This window comes from Notothenia rossii (assembly GCF_949606895.1).
Source record: "Notothenia rossii genome assembly, chromosome: 1".
Lineage (NCBI taxonomy): Eukaryota > Metazoa > Chordata > Actinopteri > Perciformes > Nototheniidae > Notothenia > Notothenia rossii.
In genome coordinates this window covers 68,026,262-68,050,480 of record NC_136912.1, presented here as the reverse complement: position 1 = coordinate 68,050,480, position 24,219 = coordinate 68,026,262, and the positions used below count along the sequence as shown (strand labels likewise).

The 24,219-nt window shown below is 39.9% G+C and overlaps 1 protein-coding gene across 2 annotated transcripts in view; it reads left to right on the top strand.

Annotated features, from left to right (window-relative positions):
* The first annotated feature begins 10,154 nt into the window (after positions 1–10,154).
* pik3r3b (phosphoinositide-3-kinase, regulatory subunit 3b (gamma)) overlaps positions 10,155–24,219 on the top strand; it is a 276,953-nt gene continuing 262,888 nt past the window's right edge. For both annotated transcript variants that reach the window (XM_079667835.1, XM_079667834.1), the window contains exons 1-2: positions 10,155–10,309; positions 10,653–11,824. In XM_079667835.1, coding sequence (XP_079523961.1) covers positions 11,476–11,824 — 349 coding nt within the window. In that variant the 5' untranslated portion in view covers positions 10,155–10,309; positions 10,653–11,475. The remainder of the gene's footprint in view (positions 10,310–10,652; positions 11,825–24,219) is intronic.

Below are 24,219 nucleotides of genomic sequence, written 5' to 3'. Positions count from 1 at the left end.
TTAAGCTGATTTAGTAACTGTTTTAATGTGACTGTTGAAACTCAGGTCAGAGTCCATGACTACACCTAGATTTCTGGCTTTATCTGTTGTTTTGAACATTGCAGACTGAAGCTCAGCGCTAACTTTTAAACGTTCTGCCTTGGCTCCAAAAACCATTACCTCAGTTTTATCTTTGTTTAATTGGAGAAAGTTCTGACACATCCAGTCATTGATTTGTTCAATGCACTTACTCAGTGTTTAAATTGGAGCATAGTCTCCTGGTGAAATTGTTACGTAAATTTGGGTGTCATCCGCATAGCTATGGTAACTTATTTTGTTGTTTTTCATTATCTGAGCCAGTGGTAGCATGTAGATTTTAAAGAGAAGAGGCCCCAAGATGGAGCCTTGAGGTACCCCACATGTCATATTTGTCAACTCATATGTGTATTTACCTATAGAAACAAAGTTTTTTCTGTCCTTTAAGTAGGATTCAAACCAATGTAGAACTGTTGCAGAAAGTCCCAACCAGTTTTCTAGTCGGTCGAGTAATATGTTGTGGTCAGCACTGAGATCTAATAATACTAACACTGAAGTTCTGCCACTGTCTGTGTTTAAGTGGATGTCATTGAAGACCTTTACAAGAGCAGTCTCAGTGCTGTGGTTTGGACGAAAGCCTGACTGGAACACATCGAAACAGTTATTTAAATGCAAGAAATTACTCAACTGTTGAAAAACAACTTTTTCAATGATTTTACCTAGAAATGGCAGGTTTGATATGGGCCTGTAATTGTTCATTACTGAAGCGTCTAGATTATTCTTTTTTAAGAGCGGTTTAATGACTGCAGTTTTCAGGGCCTGTGGAAAAATACCTGAGTGAAGAGATTTGTTTACTATATGAAGTAGATCTGAGGCCATGCAATGAAACACATCTTTGAAAAATCCTGTTGGAATAATATCAAGGCAGCAGGAGGAGGATTTCAGAAGTTGAATAATGTCCTCTAGGTTTTTATCATTAATCTGATGGAATTGTGTTATGGTGTTTGAATTGATATTAGGTGGACATCGGGACAACACATTTGCTGTACCTGATGCAGAGACACTGACTGCTTGTCTGATTTTCTGAATTTTGTCAGTGAAGAAGGAGGCAAAATCATTGCACGCCCTGGTGGATAGAAATTCAGAGGCTACTGACACCGGGGGGTTAGTTAGTCTGTCGACGGTAACAAGCAAGGCACGTGCGTTGTTTTTGTTTTTGGTAATGATGGCAGAGAAGAAAGACTGTCGTGCGTTTTTCAATTCCAAATTATAAAGGCCAAGTCTCTCTTTATAGATTTTCAAAGTGAACCTGGAGATTTGTTTTTCGCCACCTACGTTCAGCTTTTCGACATTCTCTTTTTTCTGCTCTCATGGTCATGGCCTTTCTCCATGGAGATATTTTCTTCCCAGTCACTTCCTTTACCTTAGTTGGAGCAATAGCATCTATAACATTTTTAATTTTTGAATTAAAATGATCTACTAGCTCATTTACTGAGATGTTAGCAGGGGCATGTGTGGAAGAAAAATTCTGAGTAAACATTTCCCTAGTATTTTCAGTTAAATATCGCTTTGTGGTTACCTCTTTTTGAACATTTTTGTGAACAGAAATAGAGCTCTCAAAGAAAACACAGGAATGGTCAGAGAGTGCAACATCAGTCACCACAACCTTAGAGATATTCAGACCCTTTGAGATAATTAAGTCCAGAGTGTGCCCCTTATTGTGCGTGGGCTCCGTCACATGCTGAGTCAGTCCATAGTTATCAAGAACACAAAACAGTTCTTTAGCCCCTCTGTCCTGGGGGTTGTCAACATGGATGTTAAAATCACCAACAATGACTAGACCAGGGGTGGCCAACCAGTCAGAGGTTAAGAGCCACATTTGTTCTATGTTACTGCAAAGAACCACATCAAACACACAGTCACTGATACCGCTTGTTTCCGTTTTTTGTTTTCTGGAGACAAGATTTCAACCACGTCACTGATGCATTTTTGTGGCATTCGGATATATATTTTTTAAATCCTCTGGAGCAGAGAGAGGAGCTTTGGATTATTGTTATTGATTAATGCATAAGTGTTTCTTAGGGTCAAAAACACTAAACTCACAACTTAAAATGAAAGCGTTTAGTTTATTTAATAAATGAGCACATGTTCAATGTGAAAAGTGACAGTAGTTATAGATTATTTGCAATTTGGTGCTATATATAATAGGGGTGCACCGAATGGGAAATTCTTGGCCGAAACCGATACCGAAAATACGAAACAGTTGGCCGAAAACCGAATGCCGAAAGGCCGAAAATGATTAATAGAAATATATATATATAGAAATATATAGAAATATATATAGAAATATATATATATATATAATGTATACATTTTTTACCAATGTTGTTCAGCTACCTGATTATGGAAAAAGACATGATTATGGCAAAACTTAACTGAACTAATAATCACTATTATGGGTCCATAAAACATTTATTCAGCACTTTTGAATGCATACAGTACATTAATTCCAAGTCAAGTGCATTTTCTTTTCTCTGTAGGATAACTACAACAAAGTGCATTCAGAACAAAGCCAAGGTGCTTTAAAACTGCATAAACATCTAGGCCAGTAGGCCTACAACAAAATAGTGTAAATAAAGACTGTAACAGCCAGATCTTCAACAACAACAAATGCACCTATAAGTTTGGTAACCTAACGTGTTGTTGTGATGACGTAATCAAAACGCGGCGACAAGCACGGTGCGCGACCATGCTCGCGGCTGGCTCACAGCCAACATGTCTGCCGCTTGGAGATATTTAAAAATATCAGAGAGAGAGAGGCGCGGATTGCGATTTGTAAAACGTGTTCAGCTGACATTTCTCGGGGGGGTGTAACTGCAAAGACTTTCACCACTTCGGGATTACTCCACCACTTGAAATCAAAACACCCGGACAAATATGCAGAGTATGATCAACGTAACCCTGTTCTCTGACATTCGGTGATATTCTTTCGGCCCTTTCGGCCAAAAGCCGAAAGGGCCTTTTAAACCATTTTCGGTGGCCGAATATTCGGTGCATCCCTAATATATATATATATATTTTTTAAATTATATATATATTTTTAACACCTTCATTTCAGAATTTCAGGGGGGGCGCGGGGCTCCACTGTCGCCCCTCCAAGACAATGGTAGGGGAAACACTGGATTGTGTTTAATCAACGATAGGTTTTCCTCCCCTCAAAGGTGATTGGTTCACTGCATCACAGGTATTATTGTGATTGGCTCTTGGGCCACATCAAAATTAGACGCGCTGTCATCCTCTCATACTGACACCTGACACCACACATTCACACATAGGGAGAGCCGGGACGAAAGTAACACGGGACGAAAGTAACACAGGACGAAAGTAACGGAGCGATTTTATCCGAGCCCAAACAACTTTGACCGGCCAAATTACGTCAGAATTATCAGCATTCAATACTTAACAGACCTACTAAATATCAGGTTTAACTGTAAGGAGTAGTGTTGTCACAATACCAACATTTTGGTTTCGATACCAAGTCAAGAATTGCGATTCCGATTCTTTTTCGATACTTTTCTTAAAAAAAGGGAAACAGTCTTAAATGTAATTATTGTGCTTTATTTCACACCAGAAGCATAACCATAACACAAACTTTTAAACAATGAGAACAATAAATAAAATAAGCGACAAGAATTCGTATTAAATAAAATTAATACATTTCTTATAGACAGGCCTCGTGGAGTCCGTAGGCTTGCCCTCACTGTCAGAGATATAGCTAAAATACATCAAAATTTCGCTTCTGGCGTCTTTTTTGTCAACAAGCCGAGGCGCAGCGGCAGTTGCACTCCCACTTGCAGCCATGCTTCTCGTTTTCTCACATGCTCTGGCAGCTAGCGCGTGCACGAGAGAGGGGAGGCACTTGAGCGTGCTTGAGAGGGGCGGGACTGCAGGCACGGCTGCAGTGCAGGGATTGAAAGCAGAGCGCTGAACACACACAGCTCTTATTAAAACGGCGCTTTCTCACCGGAGTACTTTCCCCCGTCATTACCCATACTAATGAAACGGAGGAATCGTAACGTTTTTAACGGCAGGGTATCGCGGTATACCTTTCAAGTATCGGTGCACCATGCAACACTAGTCAGGAGTCAGTTTCTCCCCCAAACTCACACATATAAAATTCGATATGAACTGAAGAGCCACATGAAACTAGGCAAAGAGCCGCATGCGGCTCGAGAGTCGCGGGTTGGCCACCCCTGGACTAGACGGTCAAAGTCAATACACAGAAATAGACAGTGTTATGTCTGTGTCACACCAGGTGTGACTGTGCCTTTAAGATGGCACCAGGGTTTTGGGATGTGTGAACCGGATACAGTTAATGTTGTTGTGTTGTCATGAGAGCGTGTGAAACAACGTGTTGAATAAAGGGTCAACCTCCATGTCGTAGTCCATAATCAATATACAACAGACAGCAGTTCAGTAAAATCATCAAAAAAGCTTGCACAGTATTTGGGTGGTCTATAGATATTTAGGAACAGAGCTCGAGAGGAGCATTTCAGCTGAAGGGCCACATATTCAAAAGAAGCAAAGTTCGCATAAGATGTCTTCCTGCATTGAAGGGAATCATTGTACAAAATAGCAGCTCCACCTCCCTTCTTATGCATTCTTTCCTGACTCGTAAAACTAAAGTTGGGAGGTGTTGATTCGATAAGAACAGCTGCACTGTTATTTTTTTCAATCGAAGTTTCCGTTAAAAACATAAAATCGAGATTGTGCATTAAAAATATTTTACCTGCCAAAGACCTGACATTTAATAAAGCTAGTTTAAGTTTGTTGGATACACTATCAGTAAGATTTTTTGTGACAAGCTGTGGCTGACATGCACTCTAAAAACAAATGCCTTGGCTCAACAAAGAAAATCAACGCAACAGTTTGCATCTATGTTTATTGAGTTAAGACAACTTCTAATGAAATTCTCTTAAAGCAACAAAGTTATTTGAGTTAGGGGAGAATGCTTTTCCTCTACAATCAGAGGAGTTTTTAATTACCACTTACTTAATATTTGGTAGCATAAACACAAGTTTTGAAGTTGACTACTCAAAAGATTAAGTTGTTCCAACTTGTTTTACCGTATGATTTAAAAGGAATTTTAAGTTGTATGTACTTAATTGCCATCATTGTGAACACACCTTTTTAAGTTGACAACCATTTATAAATTAAGTTGTTCCAAATATATTGTATTCAATATTTTTTTTCTTAGCTTTTTCATGTTTTTGCCTTTAAAGAAAGAAATTAATTGATTCCACAACAAAAATATTAGGCAATTCACTTTTTATTTTGAACTGCAGTTGTTTATTTCAACACATGATGTTTCAATCATGAGAGAATTCATTTAGTTTGAACATTTATTGACACGCCATATGATAAGGTGCATGAACACCTGAAATCACAGCTGACTGCAGGAGAGAGGAGAACCATTTTATAGTTTGGCTGCAGCACGTTGATTGGCTGCTGGAGAATGAGGTGAAATTTAATAGGTTAAAGAGAACGCCTGTGATGAGCTGAATACATGCAGCTGCGGAGTGAATGTATATACACCCAGTATTCCTGAAAGAACTTGCGCTGAGCTTCATTTAAATCTTGAAAAAAAAGATAAATAACACAAATTTAAATTGCCCTACAAATAATAAATAAACACACTAGCCATATTACCATGGGAAATGGGGACACAGCAAATAAATGCTGCCATCACATCGAAGTTAGAGGCCTTTGCATATTTAAAACCAGTGCCAAATATGTAAAATCTGTAAAGTTTTTGTAAAACTACAATAACAAACTCTCAATGGCCACCAATCTGCAGATCACACACATCAATTTTACAAAAGATGTAACAAAGATGTTTACACTGCCGACAGTCATTATTTCAAACAACACATTTAATGCAGAATGCTTGCTCATTCATTTGTTTCCCTCCACCACGATGGTTGCCATCGTATGGTCAGATCCTGGGGTGGACCGATCACTGATGAAGGCGATATTCATGTCCTTTTGAAGTACATTAAATAATAGGTTAGCGCATAAGAGATAATGAATTAGGTAATTGCATACTTTTTAAACTGTCACTCTTACAGTAACTAATTCAGAGCCATTATTACCAGCTGCTAAAGCAACGCTGGTAATGTTTTCACCTATTGAGTCTGCATGTGTGAGTCATCATGGCAATGTGGTCCTGAAGACACACAGAGGTGCTTTTGAGTTGTTTGTTTAAATGCATGAGGACAGATTTTGTCAATCACAACCGTGCAAGTTTTAGTGTACCTTCTCATCTTTTTTGCAGGTTCCATACTATATGTGAACTGGTTAAGTGAAGAGCAGAAGCCACTTTTCAAATTGTACACAATCCTTTTCCCATGCCATTGCTGTCAACACCTATTCATGTTGAACGTTACGAAGATATTATTGATTGGGGTGTGGCCAAAAGTGCAATATGCTTCAAAATGTAACTGACAGAGAGCAGTGCTTTTGTCCTGTGTTTTTACACTCTGTCCATGGATTTTATTTTATTTCAAGATTTTGAATTACGTCGCTAAACTCCTTGAAAAGCTCCTCTTCCTTTTCTCCAAGGTACACGACAAGGCAGCGGATGGCTATAGTTCTCTGCATACTTCAATTGTATTGTGCTATTTTTAAAAAAGGAAAAAAAGAGAAATGACCTTAATTAATATGTTCTGAATGGGTGACTGCCAACAACTTGCATTTCAATGACAACTCTAAATAACGATCCTACCTCAAGAAGCATATCCTTGATCTGCTTCACCAAGATTCATTTTCAATAAAAAGTTATATCACAATAGTAACCAAAGTATTTTTACTCTCACAGTAGCCTCTACTACTTTGTACCCTCTCACAGAACTATTCACAGTTCAAAGGCTGCTAATTTTTGTCAAACAGCAATTTGCCGATACAGTGCAACTACAAGGCTATCTACTGTATTTGAATGACAAAAGATGACACTCATCTTAAAATGTCCTTTGTCCTTTGTCCAAGCATGTTAAGTGGGAGTGGACTTGAAATCCTTAACTCAAGGTGTAGAACATTTAAGTTATCAAGCCAATTGCATTACTTACTACAACTTGAATTTTGTTTTAAGTCAATTAACGCAGAAATCAGAGTTCAAATTACAGACAATATTAAGTTGATGTAATTACCAACATTATTACGTCAACACAACTTATAAATTAATGTTTGCAACTTAAAATGTTTATCTAAATCAATTAACTCACATTTTTATCTTGCAACCATGCATTTAATTAAGTGGAGTTGAAAGGTCGCCTGAATTTGTTTTTAGAGTGTGGAATCGCTGTTAAATTTGATAAACTCACACAAACGTTTGAGCACTTCCTCTTTCTAAGCTGATTCACCGCACTTAATCTAATAGTAGTGTACCTTTCTTACTGTCCTAATGTGCACATGAATGTAGTGACTGCTTTTTGGTCTTTTTTTTTTTTAGTTATGTTCTTAATGCTTAACAAAACAAAATCTTATACCATGGTTTTCGGTACCAGGCAGAAGCTCAAATCCAAACCTAATGTACTAATAACATGTAAGGATGGCACTTCTCTACATAAAGTTGATAGCTTTAAATATCTTGGTGTATGGCTAGACTCTGAACTTTCATTTAAACTACACATAAAGCATGTAATACAAATTACGGAATCGGGGTTTTACACTGCTCTCGCAATTGTGTTACGCTCAGTGTCCGAAAGAGAATTGCTTCTCAACTTATTCTTCCGATTATGGACTATTGTGATGTTGTCTACCAAAATGCACAGAAATCAGATCTTGCTCCACTCAGCCTACAGCAGACTATGCAGATTTGTTCTTGGTTGTCCTTTTCGTACTCTTCACTGCACAATGTATAATGTATAACTTAAATGGCCTTCTTTAAATGTAAGAAGACACACGCATTGGCTTCAGCTGATATATAAATGCATTTATCTTAACTATCCCCCTTATTTAAAGCAGTATTTTGTACCCATCTCACCAAATCATCAAGTTAGACATTCTGTTCAGATTTATTTCTCTGTCCCCTCTGTAAAAAAATTGATTGGCAGAAAAGCGTTTATTTTCAAAGCCCCAACAGACTGGAATACTTTACTGCTATTAGATCCCTTGCATCATTGGGTATTTTAAACATGCATTGTTATCTCACTTTCAACTGGTCTGTACTTGTTATTAACTGATATTGATGAAACTGATTTGCTCGACTGTCTCAAATTGTAATGATTGTGTGCATTGCTTGAATTTTACTTAACAGACTGTATTTGGTTTGTCTTGTGTGTCATGTTTTGCATTTTGTCTTTTTGTTTATGTATGTCTGTAAGTTGTTTCTATTGTCGGGACCCCCTTGGAAACGAGATGGTGCATCTCAAGGGGTTTATCCCAATGAATAAAAATGTCTATATATGTTCTCTGTATTTTATATGTTTGTGTTATGTGTTATGTGTAACGTTGCTGCCTTCTTGGCCAGGTCAGCATTGAAAATGACATTTTATCTCAATGCTTTTTCATCTGGTTAAATAAAAGATAAAAATACTGTGTCAGACCTTTATCTTGTCCATAAATGCACATACTTGAATTAATTTGGGCCCTGTATGCTCATTGTACAAAGAGAGGATGGAGCGGAAAGGTTAACAGGATATTTAAGATTACAGGGATGGGAGAATTCATCACTACATAAAGTCTGTGGATTATCCTGGGTCATGATTTCTGAAAAAATAAGTTTAGTTTGTCAAATGTACACTTTTGGAGGTTTAAAACTTTTTAGTTCTATTATTCGAATGAAGATATCTTTACGACTGATATTCCCAACAATTGGCAACTTTGACCAAAACAATCTAGAACTATAAATAACCCACACTTGAGAAAAATACATCGATTTGATTTTGAGGTGAATTGCCCATTTTTATTTTAGAGAGAGGAGGGAGGAGAGGTGGTCTGACTAAAGCCCAGTCAACTTTATTGTTGTTACTGCACACTACTAGGAAAAATAAGTACTTTATAATGGTAGATGAACTGTCCCCTTAAAATATATATATATTCTAAAAGTATTTCATTTGGATAGCTTTGGTTTCCATACCTCACTCTTATCACCTTTAGTAAAAATGCCTCTATTTTAATTTTCCTCTTCTACTTTGTACCGCTGAGATATTTCCAACTCCAGATCAAAGCAGGGTTGCGTCCTCCTGGAATGCATTTATGCTAATTTCTCCACTGTTAGAGCTCATATAAACAATATTTTAAAAACATATTTAACCTAGTTATTTATTTACATAACCAAGATAAGATAAAGGCCAATACATCCAGAATAATTACAAAAAGGGGATGATAGAAACACATTTGACTAGTCTAAATGTATAGTTTTGGGAAACATGTTAATACATGAAGAAGACACACACCTGCACTTATCCTAACCCTTAAGAGAGCATACTTTTTTAATAATGACCGAATCTATAATGTTCTCTTCTGGTTTTCTCCATCAGATTTACAGTGACGGGAGAAAGTTGAGCCTTACAGACCCGCTTCCTGCTCCGTACAATGTGTCCATATGTTCTCTGCAGCTCCAAACCTGCGCACCTGATGACGCAGCAGTCTGGCTGTCTGCTGCTGCGTCATGTGCGCACTACAACACATCCATGACTACAACAACCAAGTCCCACCATGCAGCTCTTACCTGGCTCTCATCCTATCATCCTCTAGGTATTTTTTGAATTTAAATTATGTATTTGTTTTCCCTAAAATGCGACTCTGGTGCGCAGGAATAGGCTACATGCAGGAACTATTTTCCAGGTCACAGACTTCTATATAATTCATGACCTCTCTGCAGCTCCTGCACATCCCATACTCATCCACGTGGCTATGTATTTAACACAACATCACACACAAATATATCACAAATGCGGCACTAACTATGAGTGCATCGTAACCGGGTCATTCGGTGGTTTTGCTGCAGCTGCGCCATGCCGACCCGTCCCGTCTCCGCCGCTGGCTGCTGGCATAATTTGCAGACGGCAGGAGGAGGGGGAGGGGGGAGGAGGGGTTTACTGACATCAGCACTGCCGGTCACTACAGCACCGAGCAGGCTGTCTGTCTGCTGGACCAGCCACGCCATCCATTTATCATGACGGGATTCACGGATGTCTGGGCTTGCACTGCGGGGTTTGGGTTGTGTGGAAGCGGACAGTTCGCGCGCAGAGGCGTCGGTGGAGGACCAGGGCTCTTCCGTGCAGTTTGAGCGGTGAGTTTGCTGTGTGTTTGCAGCAGACAGCAGGGCAGACTGGTGCAGGGCGAGTTAAGTCGGGCACGCTGTCTGTCTGAAGTTCATATTCGCCTAGTCACACTTGTTGTAACTGATAGCTCTCTGTCAGCCTGCTAATCATAGTGGTGAGGGATGCTTTCAATTCATTTTCATTAGAATATTCTTACTTATGTTGAAGTTTTGAGCATGCTTTGTACTTAATTAATCTCTGACTTTTTAAACAAATAATTTCAAGTTGGATATATTTCAGTATATAAATGCATTTTAATCCTTAAATCTGCATAAAAGTGTGTGATGTTAACCTCTACAACTTCATTTTAAGTTTGCAGGAGCGTGTGTCTGCTCCAGGAGGCTGCGCAGACAAGAAAGGCGAAGCAGCAGGATTTCACACAGCAGAGTGCACATAGGGACACTCAGGATTAGAAGCCAAATTCTGCACTGCAGTGGATTTTCCTCAGGTGTGTGTGAGTGTGTGTATAGGAGTATGCAGGCGTCTGATCTGACAGAGGACTAAGTAGGCTTTGTTCACTTTCTCGTTAAAACCGAAAGAACCCGCAGGAGCTTTGGGGAACGTCTGGAGGTCGCCCCGTCCTAGAAAACTGTGCCACACTCCAGTTTCAAGACCACCTAGCCCCCCTCTGCCTTTTTCTTTTCAAATCACAGGCAAAGTGTGGTGGCTGGTAAGTGGTCTGCCCATTTGGAGGCCTCAGACTGGAGAGCTTTGACAGACTGGTGGATTGATACGACGGATTTTTAAAGAACTGCATTAAGCCAAATCTACATTTTAAAGCAAAAGGCCAGCTGGTCAATTCAGCTTCACTATACTTGGAGGACTTACATTTTTGTATAAAGAAGGTTGGACATTCCCTTCAAGCTTTTGTGGGACTAAGCAAAGGTGTCAAATTTCACCTCAGGGATCAGATTTTTATCATTTTTCACTGTGTCATTTAAGTCAGCACCAAACAGCAAATCTCAGGCGGCTTTACAAGTTGGACAGGTTACGATAGAGTTTCACCTCAGGGATTTTTTAACTAACAGTTTCCTTTTAGTATTTTTCCAATACATTTATTTCATTTTCAACACAGCAAATCTCAGGCAACACCTTTATTTTTGGTTTTAAAACAGTCCTATGAGCTCCTGTAACCATGGCATCCGACAGTTTCCAGTACCGGGTGCTCTTTGAATACAAGCGGGAGCGCGGTGATGACATCAGCCTCCAGACGGGCGACCTGCTCACTGTCCAAAAGGCAACACTGATGGCCATGCCAGGGCTGGACTACCAGGATGGGGACGAGCGTAGTCCGAGAGGCTGGCTGCACGGTACCAACGAGAGGACCAAAGAGACGGGAGACTTCCCTGGGACTTTTGTGGAATACATCGGGTTGAGAGTTGGCCTTCCTGCAGCCAAATCCTGGCCCAGGCCTATACCACCGATCCCCGGGGGGCCACACACCGATATGGGGGCTCAGCCTCCTGGAGCAGCTGCTGCTTCAGGTGAGTGCTGCTCACACGGACACAGTTGAGCACATCATGGGGATGTTTGGGTTCTCTATATTGATTCTCCTACACTGATCAGTTGGAATGAATTCAACAGGACTGTTTTTCATGAAATCCACATTATTGGATCAAAAACATTTTGTCTGATGTTTGACGTTGATATGTGTGGAGTACTAGTGTATTTTATGAAAGAGTATGGTATTGGTATCAATTGTCTGGTTCAGTTGCTCTCAAACTTATCGGCTTTGTTAGCTTGATGTGGCTGTTGTTGTTCAAACAGTTCAACTGTTGGCCTTAAAAGGTTGGCCTTAGGGTTTCTTTGACCCCAGTTGTGATTCAGCTTTTTGGGGACCCATTCTGCTTCTAGATCACTTTTCCACATTTATAAAATTCTACACTGACCCCCTAAGGTTGTGTGTGCAGAGGTGGACCAGAAAAGGCCCAAGGGGGTTAATTTTTTTCAGGTTTTTTTCACATGTTTCACTAATGGTAGACACTCCATACTTGCTACAAATGTTTTCAAGACTTCATGCTTTAAAGAACCCGGAATGAAACGTGATTTTGTCACTATGTGTTCTTGAGTTGCCAGAGTTTGTACTAGAATTATTCAGTTTCTGAATGTGGTCTTGATAGATCATTTGTTCACAATGCATTACATGGCAAAAGTTAGGGAAATCTAGCCAAGTAGTACGTACCTTTCAATTCTGGTAGCACAACCAGGGTTGAATCTGCAACAAAATGTATGGTTTCTATTTAAAAAGAAAGTTTTGGTTTTTGTTCAGGTTGTGAGATATCGGCCTTGGATATCCCTTCCTCCTCTGTGATTGCGGCTGAACTGATCCTCCAGCTCTAGTGAAGATAAATACTAGCCCTGCATAAAGCCCAGTGGGCCCCTCCTAAGTGTGAGGGCCATGGGAGTGTTAGTCTTCCAAAAAAAACTGCTGCCAGGAAACATATTACAAAATATTAAGGTTCCAGATTCAAACTAAACCACAAATGTTAATGTGTCCTTGCTGAGGATCTCCGGTTAGGATTCACTCTGGAACTTTGTCTGAGTTTGGCCTTAAGGGATTATTCACATTTGTTTCATCTTCCGTCATGTTTTTAGTAACTTTTTTCATTTTATCTTGAAGGACATTGCATTAGAAATGTTCAGTTAAGGCAATAATTCCCCATTACTGTTCGCTTTTGTTTCCTATAAGATTACAACATTCGCTGAAAACATAAACTGTAGAAATGTTGATAATCATAAAATCTTCAAATTCCAACCTGGTTCCAACTCCTCAAAAATATTTTCATTATCATGCATCTTTGGGTTTGTGCGTGCGGGAAACTGTTATTTTTCCCAATTTTCTTCAATTTTTTGGACCAGTGTTTAGTTGAATGAATCGGGAAATAATCTGCGTATCACCTGCCAAAGTCAGGTTTATTACGGAACATCAATCATTAGGTTTGCTTAGACTCGTGGGTGTTGATCAAAAGACTCCACCCTCCAATCTATGCTTCATAAACTGCTGCGTGAACTCTGGGAGCCGCAGATCAATGACCATATATTTCCTATTGCCTATCTGCAGAAACATACATTTTGTGGCTCAGTATGAGACCCGTTGTGATCCAGTAGCTCTCTTTATATGTGGACTGTTTTGACGGAATGAAGAAGCTCAAAATGTGAAAAGCATAAAAGAAAACAGAGCCCCAATTTAAAAGCTATTCTGAACCCTGCAGGCTTTGATTAGCTTTTTTACAGGGTTGGAGTGGTTTGCTCTGCTTTAGGGTTGGCTGTCTGTCTGCTGCAGAGTGACTTAAGATTTGCTGTGTTTATGGCTCTCCGTTTGCTAAATAGGTCAGACATGGAGCAATGTTCTTTCCTTCTTTCCTCTGCCACCTCTCTGCTCTCTTTAATTGTCTGGCGGCCCGTCTGTTTTATGGGAATGGGTTTGGTCTGTCTTCCATAAATAACATCTATACCACTCCGGCCTCGGGTAAATATCTAATTTCTATATGTCTCTCTTCGCTTTGCTAGCTGAGCCCCTCGTCCACTACTCCTCTCCTCCATCAATCCATCCATCTATCCATCCGTCTAGAATCCTGCAACCACACAAGGCTGTATTTGTGCTGAATAATTGATTGGCTGACGCACTGTTGGCCTGACTACTACATTCCTATATTCACAAATCACGAGTAGCAGTAGTGTAGCAGCAGCAGCAGCAGCAGCAGCAGCAGCAGCAGCAGCAGCAGCAGCAGCAGCAGCAGCAGCAGCAGCAGCAGCAGCAGCAGCAGCAGCAGCAGCAGCAGCAGCAGCAAGGGAGGCCTGTGCAGAGGGAAGCTAACAGATATACAGCCTCTATCACTGCTGACACTCCGTAATGCTGCCCTGCTTCTGCAACAACGCTCTTTTAATATTGTTCTGCTTACAGGATTGACCAGGTCAATTCAGATAAAAATAAATGCTAACATTTGAACATGTTTTTGGTTTAAATTTGACCAACGCTTATTAAAATAATTAAAAAACATTTTAATTCACCATGTGGGGATCTCTCTACATATTGTTTTGATTCTTTTAGCTTATAGTTTTGGTTTGATGGTACATTTCCAGAAAACATTGTTCAAGTCATACACATTTTTTCAGTATCAAACATAGACACACTAACTTGATCAAGCTATTTGAAGTACATTTACCATAAGTCATTGCCATTTTGAGCACTTGTTCTGTAATTTCGTAGAAGAACGAATTCCATACCTATTTCAGAATTTTGGCAACGACTTGGTAGTAAAGTATGGATTCTTGTGACATTTTTGGTAGAAACCGTGCCAAAACACCACAAACTGGCATTATGTTGGTCAGGTTTTGCGGCATTACCATTGTACTTAGCTAGTGATTATACCGAATCCATCACATGAACTCACTGCTGTGTGCCGAGTGAAAGTCATTTTAGCTGCAATTGGAACATTTAATTTAGTACAGGATCGAGTTCTAAAAAAACGTAACTAAAGTTAAGAAGAATGTCTTCTTTCCTCCCCTGACTTCCCACCCCTTTCTTCCACTTGTCCACAACATTTCACTCTTTTTTCCAGCATTCTAGTGACTGAATCAGTTGTGATACCTAAATAGCTCTAACAAGCTCATAGCACTAATCAATCCATAACCCTATGTGACTCGGTGCGACTGTGAACACCCTCCTACATTTGCCAACCTGACGCCGTACGCTTCCCTGAGGGGAGCTGTTTTCCGGCTCCATGCCACATTAATTATGACAGCAGGCTAATGAATCCCTGATGGTGTTCTCGTCACTATCTACCTACAGGTATATAGAACTGTTAAGGTAATCAGAGCTCATGCTGAACCTAACAGGCTAATAGCATGCAGAGCACTGTTCTGCTGTGATAAGGCAGCTCGTGTCTTTTATCTTCAGCTTTGGCTCTCTACACTCTGTTCCTCTTTCATGTAAATGAGCAATGCAATTAGACGTAAACCAGAAGACTAGACATAACTGGTTCGTTCTGCTCAAAGGCTTTGATCAGAAGAGCTTGGTCAAGTAAAACAAATGTAATACAGCATCCTCCATTTTATCGCTGTGAAGAGTGTGTGACAAGAACTGAGGGAGCTGGGGCTCAAGTGGAGCCCCGCAGCGGCGAAACTGTGGCGCTCTAAGTGCACCACGTTTGCGCTTCAGATGAGGCTCCCTCCGCGAGTTGAGGCCCCACGCAGTCTGCGTGATCTGCGTGTAGGGAGGGCCGTGTATAATAACGTCATATTAAATGCAGTAATTTGGTCTTTAGCAACAGCTTGTGAGAGCAGCGGCTTCATCGGTGTTCGTTTCAATGCTGCCAGTTTGTTGACGGCCTGTGTGTTGATGGGACTTCTCATGCTCCCTACATTTTCCCCCTGCCTTTCGCAAGTTGTTGAACCCTGCTTTCACAAAACTCCCATCCCTGATCTTGTCTGCACTGACAAGCTTCTTTTCTATAGCAGATCAACAGAAGAAGCACACCGCATTATCACTTTCTCTTATATAGTGAAGTGTTTTATAGACTGCTTTCACTAAAATGCTAACTCAAAAACAGTAACTCAAAATAAAACGTTTGTATTGATTTGTTTAGTGAACTTTTTGGTGTTGCAGTTACAACTCTCCGCCAACAGATGGGGGTGCTGCAGCCCCCTCAGCACCCCCCCTTCCCGCGTCCATGCTCTAGTTTTACTTCGGTATGTGCTGGTGAAAAGGCCAATGATGGCATGTTCAAAGACAGAGGTAGTGAGATTGGAAGGTAGGGCTAGCATGAAGTAATGAGCCGTGTGGGTTGCCCCTCTACCAGTAATTGTACTTAGTTTAACAGTACTTTATTAGGTTTTCCGCTTTTACTCGCTTCTACTTGCCATTCCTTAGAATCGACGATACACTACTGTCAATGAAAGTCATACTTCCTTCCAGAAAAGGGAGAAATATGCCATAAAATAAAGGTATGAACCCTAACCCTAAGGCTTACAAATGAATCATCAGCAAAGAAAGTGTTGAGCGTGGCATAACGGAGAAGAAGAACTGACACAACAAAGAAGAAAAGACTGATTACAAATTGTAATTGATCCAATTAAATCACATTTCCTTTTAACTTGCTACATGTTATGGAACATCTACCACCAAACTGATAGCTTAGATGATAACATGCAAATATGATTCATATAGGCGACGAGGCTAGACCAACAACACACCATTACCTTCGGATTGCATGCTCCATTGTGTGTTTTTCACCTGCCACACAGGGATACATATCAAACAGAGGTTGTCAATAGCAATCACAGTTTTTAATTGAGCACCAGGCAGTTTGAGTTTGTCCGCGTCGGTGTTGAGCCGGGCAGCGGATCAATGTGATCAGGGAGGTGATGAAACGCTGCTGCACTGGATAATGACTGGGAGATCAAACATAATGAGGGAGAGAGAGTCTGGAGGGACAGCAGAAAAAACCCACAGAGCCGTAATTGCCATCCTTGCAGTGTCTATGTTGCGACCAGTTGGGAAATTGGTGTGTTGGCAGAGGGGTGTGTTATTGTCCACAGCCCGTGTTCGCGGCCGTGCGCAGAGTTCAGGGGATCGATGATCGCAGCTTCGGCCTAACAAGCTAACCCGGCTAAGAGGCCTCATTTGTAGGTTTATTTTTAGCTTGCCTCTCAGCTCTTTGTTTAGGCTCTAATGGCCCTGGTTTAGATTGTAATGGCCTTTTCTGCGGATGTGAGTGTGTTTGCTGCACAGTGAAGATAGAAGGCACTGAGGCATGAGTGTTGTTATTCTGAAGAGAGCCATCCATGTGGAGGGAAAACGTCTTCATGTCTCTGTAAAGATGAGACAAGAGGAGGGAAGTATATTGTTTTTAGTTGGTGAACATTTGTATCTGTTTGTCTTCCTTCTGAGCTTTTAGTAACTCTCCCACCATAGATTTTTGGGTGGTAAAAAAAGGATTTTCCTACATCCGTCATACAGGAAGGAATTTATATAATTGTTCTCAATGTATTTCTGTACTGTCTGGGGCCATTATGATACCTACTGTAATCCAAAACCTAAAAAGACAACATTTTAATATCAGTTAAGGAACTATATTAATTAACTGAATAAATGTTTCTCTTGTCATTTAAACAATAACTATATGATCATTACATGAATAAATAAGAATAATATCTTGATCACATGAAAGAAACATTATTTACTTTATATATATTTTATAAATATATAAGGTGGCACACGTAATTTAATGAATTTTAACTGAATGAGTTGGTTTAACTCTTAGACCAGCAGGGGTACCAAATATGCAGACTGCTGCAATAAGAACATGAATTAACTGTGTCATCGATGTGTGTCTGTATGAATATGATAATATTAACAATCATATACTTCCTATCAGCTGTCAATCACTGTTATGATTCACATATTCAGTGTTATTATTAAATAAACTATATTTTTTGGAGGAGTTAATGATGAACGTTCCTCAAGATGCTTGCTCACCCTCCTTCAAATTTGAAAGAGCAGTAATTACTATCATAATTCAAAAGAATCAAAGGAACAGTTCAGCGCCACACAACTTCATTGCAAACAGTTACAACCTTGACTTTATATCAGAAAGAACAAACATTAAAGAAATGACTAACTGCATCAATTAGGGTTGAAACAACGTGTATTCAGCTAAAACATATACATCGCTGCAGTTATTATCCAGTGGAAAGCCCTTACCTACTGGCCTAGTTAAATGAAAGTGGTTACTTTTCTTTGGCTGGGCAGTGAAGTTTTACACACCGTCTTATTTGACTTTCTCAGGACTTGAAACTGTTTTTTGGGGGCAGACCCCCACAAAGAAGAAACATGTATTTACACATGTAAGGTCATCTTCTTAAACAGTTTATTATTCTCATCGACTCATCCGTGAGCAGAGCATCAAGTTGGCATGCCTATAACAGCTGAATGTGGTGATTACCATCTTGATCAGCAAAACGCCTCACAAACTTATTAAGATTAAAAGCTATGGTGCGTTTTTATTCAATGCTGAGTACAGCCAAACTTGACAGGCTCTTCTCTGTCATAGTAGACCGCAAACAGTTGCGGCGCCAGAGTATTTGTGTTGCGTAATCTATGGTAGGGCTAACCCATACAGTGGTGGGGCTCAAGTCAGTATTTGCAATGTAATTACATACACGCTCCCCTTGACAGTGAAACGCCACGCGTGAGGTTTAGATTATTTCCCTGTCTCAATCCAAATTGAACTGTATGAAATAAAAAGGCACATTTGTCTTGTAGTAAATAAAAAAGGCGACCTGGAGCCAATCCTGCAATTTCCCCACAGGTGAAAGAGTTGACATGCTGAAAACCCAACCCCTGCAGGGGGGTCTGGGGGGATTCTCCCCGAGGAGATTTTTTGAAATACTAACATAAAATACACATTCTGGTACTCTCTTGAGAAGAAAAATAAAGAAATCTATTACTCCACGACATATTTAAAAAAATGAATGCCATTTTAGTTTTTTGTTACTTTGATAGAAATCAACACGTAATGAAATAAGACCCCACGGTTTGATGATTGATAGGTGTGTGGGCTGTCTTTCATTTTGACACACAGAACAATGGGGACTATCCACCCTTATCCACAATGTAAAGTAATTCACACAGTCTCTTCCCTCTCCTCTCTGTGAGGAGCAGCAGGTTCAGCTTTCAGAACAAAGTAACAAAAACTAAAATGGCATTCATTTTTTTAAATATGTCGTGGAGTAATAGATTTATTTATTTTTCTTCATAAGAGAGTACCAGAATGTGTATTTTATGTTAGTATTTCAAAAAATACATTCATTAAATTACGTGTGCCACCTTATATATTTATATTTAAGGCTTTACTGATGTGCCACAATAATGTCACCTAATGTTATTGAGTTAAAATATCAATATTGTGGCATTCCAAGTTAACATTGATTGATATGACTGCAATTAAATCAGCATATACTTCTGCCAGGGGATGCCACCCCTCAAATTCTCCTGCCACCCTCTTGCCACCCCATGAATATTTGTCTAGATCCGCCCCTGATCCGAAATGCTTCTCGTTTTGCGCTGTCCTCCCGTTCAAATGAGGGGTTACAAGGCTCGCAGCTGGGGTGGTAAGGCACTTTTCTGAGGTGGCAGCTGCCACCCTGTGCCACCCTGTAGAACCGCCACTGTTTTGATGATAAAGGCATTTTATATCTATCTCTGATTATTGAAGTCATATGTTGTTCTGTATTTGTGGCCACAACTCAGTTTTTCTCCAGGACAGTTTCTTTGTTTTGAAATTAATTGCTAACATCAAAGAAACACTGCTAATTGATTCATGGTAAACATATTTCCAGTCTCAAATTGTAGAACTGCTGAGCCTAGTGAAAGGAAAATAAGATGAGAGAAAAATGATTATACGCTTAGAGGAAGATGGTCTTACAGGACCCCATAAATTACTGTCATAGATAAACTAACAATTTGGGTTTTATGACTTAACATTTTAACATATAGCTTTTTAAAATGCTATCTGGTGTCACTTTAAGTTAAATAAAAATAATCTGCACACATTTTTATTATATCTGGAAATGATTTGTTTATAATTGGGATTACAATCAACCTACAGTATGTAACCATACTTATAATAAATAACACCAGAATATTTCCATCTTGATACAACACTGGTCCAAATATAGTCTGACTGCTACCGTAGTTGAGTTAATTCTCTGGCAAAATCGGTCCAACTGTGAACTAATAATAACTAACCAAAGCTGGCAGACAAAGATGGATCACATTCAGCCGCAGTTGGGTGGAATTGTCTGGATGACTGGGGAATTGAAAAATCTAACCGTATTTTACACAAATCAACATGTTAGAGGATTTCCATGGGCTTTATTCTGACTTGATTCAATATACTGACACTCACAAGTGGAATTATCTCAAGTCACTGGCATATTTTCTTTCCCTGTGTTGAAATAATACATCTTGAAGGCTGAGAATATGAGAAAGGATGACATATCTAATTAAGGCACTGGAGAATTAGTTTTAGAGCTGTCATTGACCTCATTCATATTTATATGCAATACCACATTACTTGTTTTTGTCTTCACGGTTTCCATGTGGTGGATTACAGCAATGTCACTGTGGCAGTGAGTCTTTGTTCCAGATATTTATGTGCCCTGCTTGTTTACTGACCTTTTCCTCTCTGTGTGTGTGTGTGTGTGTGTGTGTGTGTGTGTGTGTGTGTGTGTGTGTGTGTGTGTGTGTGTGTGTGTGTGTGTGTGTGTGTGTGTGTGTGTGTGTGTGTGTGTGTGTGTGTGTGTGTGTGTGTGTGTGTGTGTGTGTGTGTGTGTGTGTGTGTGTGTGTGTGTGTGTGTGTGTGTGTGTGTGTGTGTGTGTGTGTGCGCGCCTATGTTTTTCACAGTTTTTTCTCTCTGAGGAGATGACATGTGTCACCCATGCGGAAATGTGCACTTGTGAATTGGCAGAACATCCTTTGGCTGCTTTGCTGTCTTTGTCTGTCTTCGATTTCATTCTCTCCGCCCATCTGAAAAAGTAATTTAGTCAGTTTTGATTTTCACGGATCCCACTTCATGATGTTCCTGATGCTTGTGCAGTGGCTGGCGTTCGATCACAACACCGGTTTCAGGAAAATGACTTGAAAAGGATTTCCCAAAAACTGTTAAACGACCTGATTTTTTTATTAGAGACAGGTTGAGATCATCTTATTCTGAAAAGGTTGTTTGGACTCAGTGACACACACACACACACACACACACACACACACACACACACACACACACACACACACACACACACACACACACACACACACACACACACACACACACACACACACACACACACACACACACACACATTGATGCCCTGCTTTGTGCTTTAAAGTCAGCATTGCAGTCTTTTGCAGTGCAAGGCTTTTTTTGGCCTCACTCACCAAGACTCCACACTGCAGAATGTAGGGCTGAATGCCAATGAGCTTTTCCTTGATTATCTAGGACTCCAAGATTGGAAAATTATGTGTTTTGTACGCTGTGTAGTGTGTACAGGGTTTGTGTTCTCACTTTTTAGAAAGACTGCTTTAGAAAATAAACATGATGGGAGGCCTTTTGATTTCTGCCGGTTACATCCTATCAGCAGCCAGCTTTGATTTGTTGCTGGTTAATAGCCACTTGCTCCATGCTTTCTGTGCTTAAAAGAAGAAAAACAGTATTTAGCTCCCCCGGCTATTCCTCAATATTTCAGTAACCTCTATAATATCTCACCCTTCCCTGGTTTGAGCCTCAAGGCCTTTTTACAAACGATAATTATTTTTTTCATGCAATTAATTTGCATTTAAATACATTTTGATTACACTGGTGGTAATTTGCTGCACTCACCTAAACTTAAATGCATGTGTTTGCATGTTCCATCATTGTGTTCTTTTAAAACTAAATCACTGTTGCTCAGTCATAAATGCATCTATTTCAGATATGTGTTTGCATTTTCATTTCTTTGAAAACTAAATGAAATGCAATGTTTTTGGTCCTGTTTAAATCATTTGAGTTATATATGAATTTGTTTTCCCCTGTGCTGCATGCTAATATGTTTAATCTCTAAAGTGTTATTGTTCGTGCGGGGGGTTGAGATTTATCGCCCCTGTTTTGAAAGTCAATTACAGAAGTCCACATAGCGTCTGAGTCAAACTGATGAATAAGGTGGAGCTGCGGAGTCTTCCAGTGAAGGGAAAAGGTGATACAAATAAACACGGCATGAATAAAACAACAGCAAAGCATCCTGGGAGACCATGAGGATGCAGCGCTTTAATTATTTGATGCTGCGCGGCGGTGACCCACCCGCTCAGAGTGTTAAACTGCAGATCCAGACTGCATCATGGAGTTCTGGGAATACATCCGTGAGAGGTCCAGGTCACAGAGAGGAGAGCGGCAGGAGGCTCCGTCGGGGAGAGCTGTTGTCAATAAAGCTTTTATTTTACTGGCTGCCTAATTGGCCTTGGAATCACCGCTCTGAGCTGAGAGGCTTCTCCGCCTGAGCCCAGGATTTTCTTGTCAGCAGTAAAAGAACAAGCACACAATAACACGTGCACACCCACTAAACAAAAAAAGGTCTATTATTTGTGTGGAAACAACACTTGAATTGTTTTTAACCTGGCTTAATATGTATTACATTTCATTTGAGATAACATTCCCAACTCAAGTTCTATTCAGCAGCTGTCCCGGAGCTTTCAATTATATTGCATGATCTTCATCATCAGCAGCAGATGGAGTCTAGCTGGTTGTCAGGCAATGATGGATGTTCAAATGATCTTGAAACTCCTTTTTAAATCCAGAGTGGATGTGAAAGTGCTCAGAGAAAATGGAAACTCGTTGCCTACTGATAAATATCATGTGATAACATTGAAAGCTCGAGAGAAGCTGCTAAATGGACATTGTGATGAGATTGGTTTGTCAAATAGCCAGTACTCTTCCTTCTTTGGAGTTTTCACGTACTATCTACTACTAGCTGTTCCAATTATTCCCAAAGCTGTTTATACACTTAACTTCCAAAACTCTTACCCAAATCGCTTTGTCCCAATTTCCTGTTAATTGACACCAGCTCTTTCTAGTAAATCTTTAAGGAATTTAATATAACATCACAAATTTAAATCCCAATGTTAGAGTCTTCAAGCAGGTATAAAGCACCACATTGCCAAATGTAAAAACAACTGTGTTGAAATTCAATTTAAATATACTCTCAGTAAAAACATTCAGGAAACACCAGGCGAGTGGAATTAAAAGTCAGCATTGGATGCATTAACAATCGTTTTCATCATTGATTAATCTGGTGAATACTGATTTGATGAATCTATGAAATATTTGAACCATATTATGTCTTGAATTGGTTTGAAAGAACACTAAGTTGCTAAAACCTCAGAAATCCTTGTAAAATCCTGAGGACGTGACCTCCCTGTCTTCACCTGAAGCCTGTTTTTAAAAGCCTGACTTTGACTCGTAAAGGGTGACCTCTTAAGCAGGAACTTAAAACTGAAATATGTGTCTTTGTTCAACGGGGGTATTCCCAATCTTCCCGCAGACTTAGATGATGTACTTGAAGCCGTCAGGATTTGAGGCTCCCCTTGTAAATCCTCTTCCTCCCCGATTTGTGTGCAGCGACTCAGGTCCGGGTTTTATGCTTAAAAAGTAATGAAGGGGTGAGAGAAATCACTCCGTCCAATAGAGATCTGCTTTCTCTCCCGTATCCTCCCATCACGCGGCCTGTTTATGGGCAACTATAAAACCACATGGCTTTTAACGGCCTCCTTCTCCTCCTCCTGCTGCCTTTTAATGTCCTTTGCAGTCTCTTGAAAGACTCGAGGTGCAAGTCATTTTACCGCTTTAATTTCAGCAGTCGGAGGCGCTGTAAAAATAATTTAAGCAGCTCGTTTTTTGTCTCCGAGACAGTAATGCGCTTCAGAGGATCCAGGCATTACATCTATGCTGCTGCAAGCCACTGCAATGTGTGTATTAATGAGCAGTTTATAAGGCCTATTGCAACACATTTTCCAATTAATTAAGAGAAGATCTGCATATGTGAAAGGTTGTGAACACATCTTTTGTCCTTTTATTACACATGCTCGCACTTAAGGTTTTATTTTATTATTTTTACCTTTTAGCAGTGGAATAAAGCTCAGATTGGTATACAAACAAAACTGTGTGTAAGCAACTGTTTATCATTTATTTTACCACTCTGTTTTGTAGATTACTCCATCGTTTTACTCGACAAACAACTTTACTGCCGGCCCTTAAATAGATTTCTGAGGTTTGGAGAAGACATTTGTTAGCAGAGGTTCTACTTCCTCCTCACACTCGTCCATTTGTCAGGTGAAAAGCTAATTGG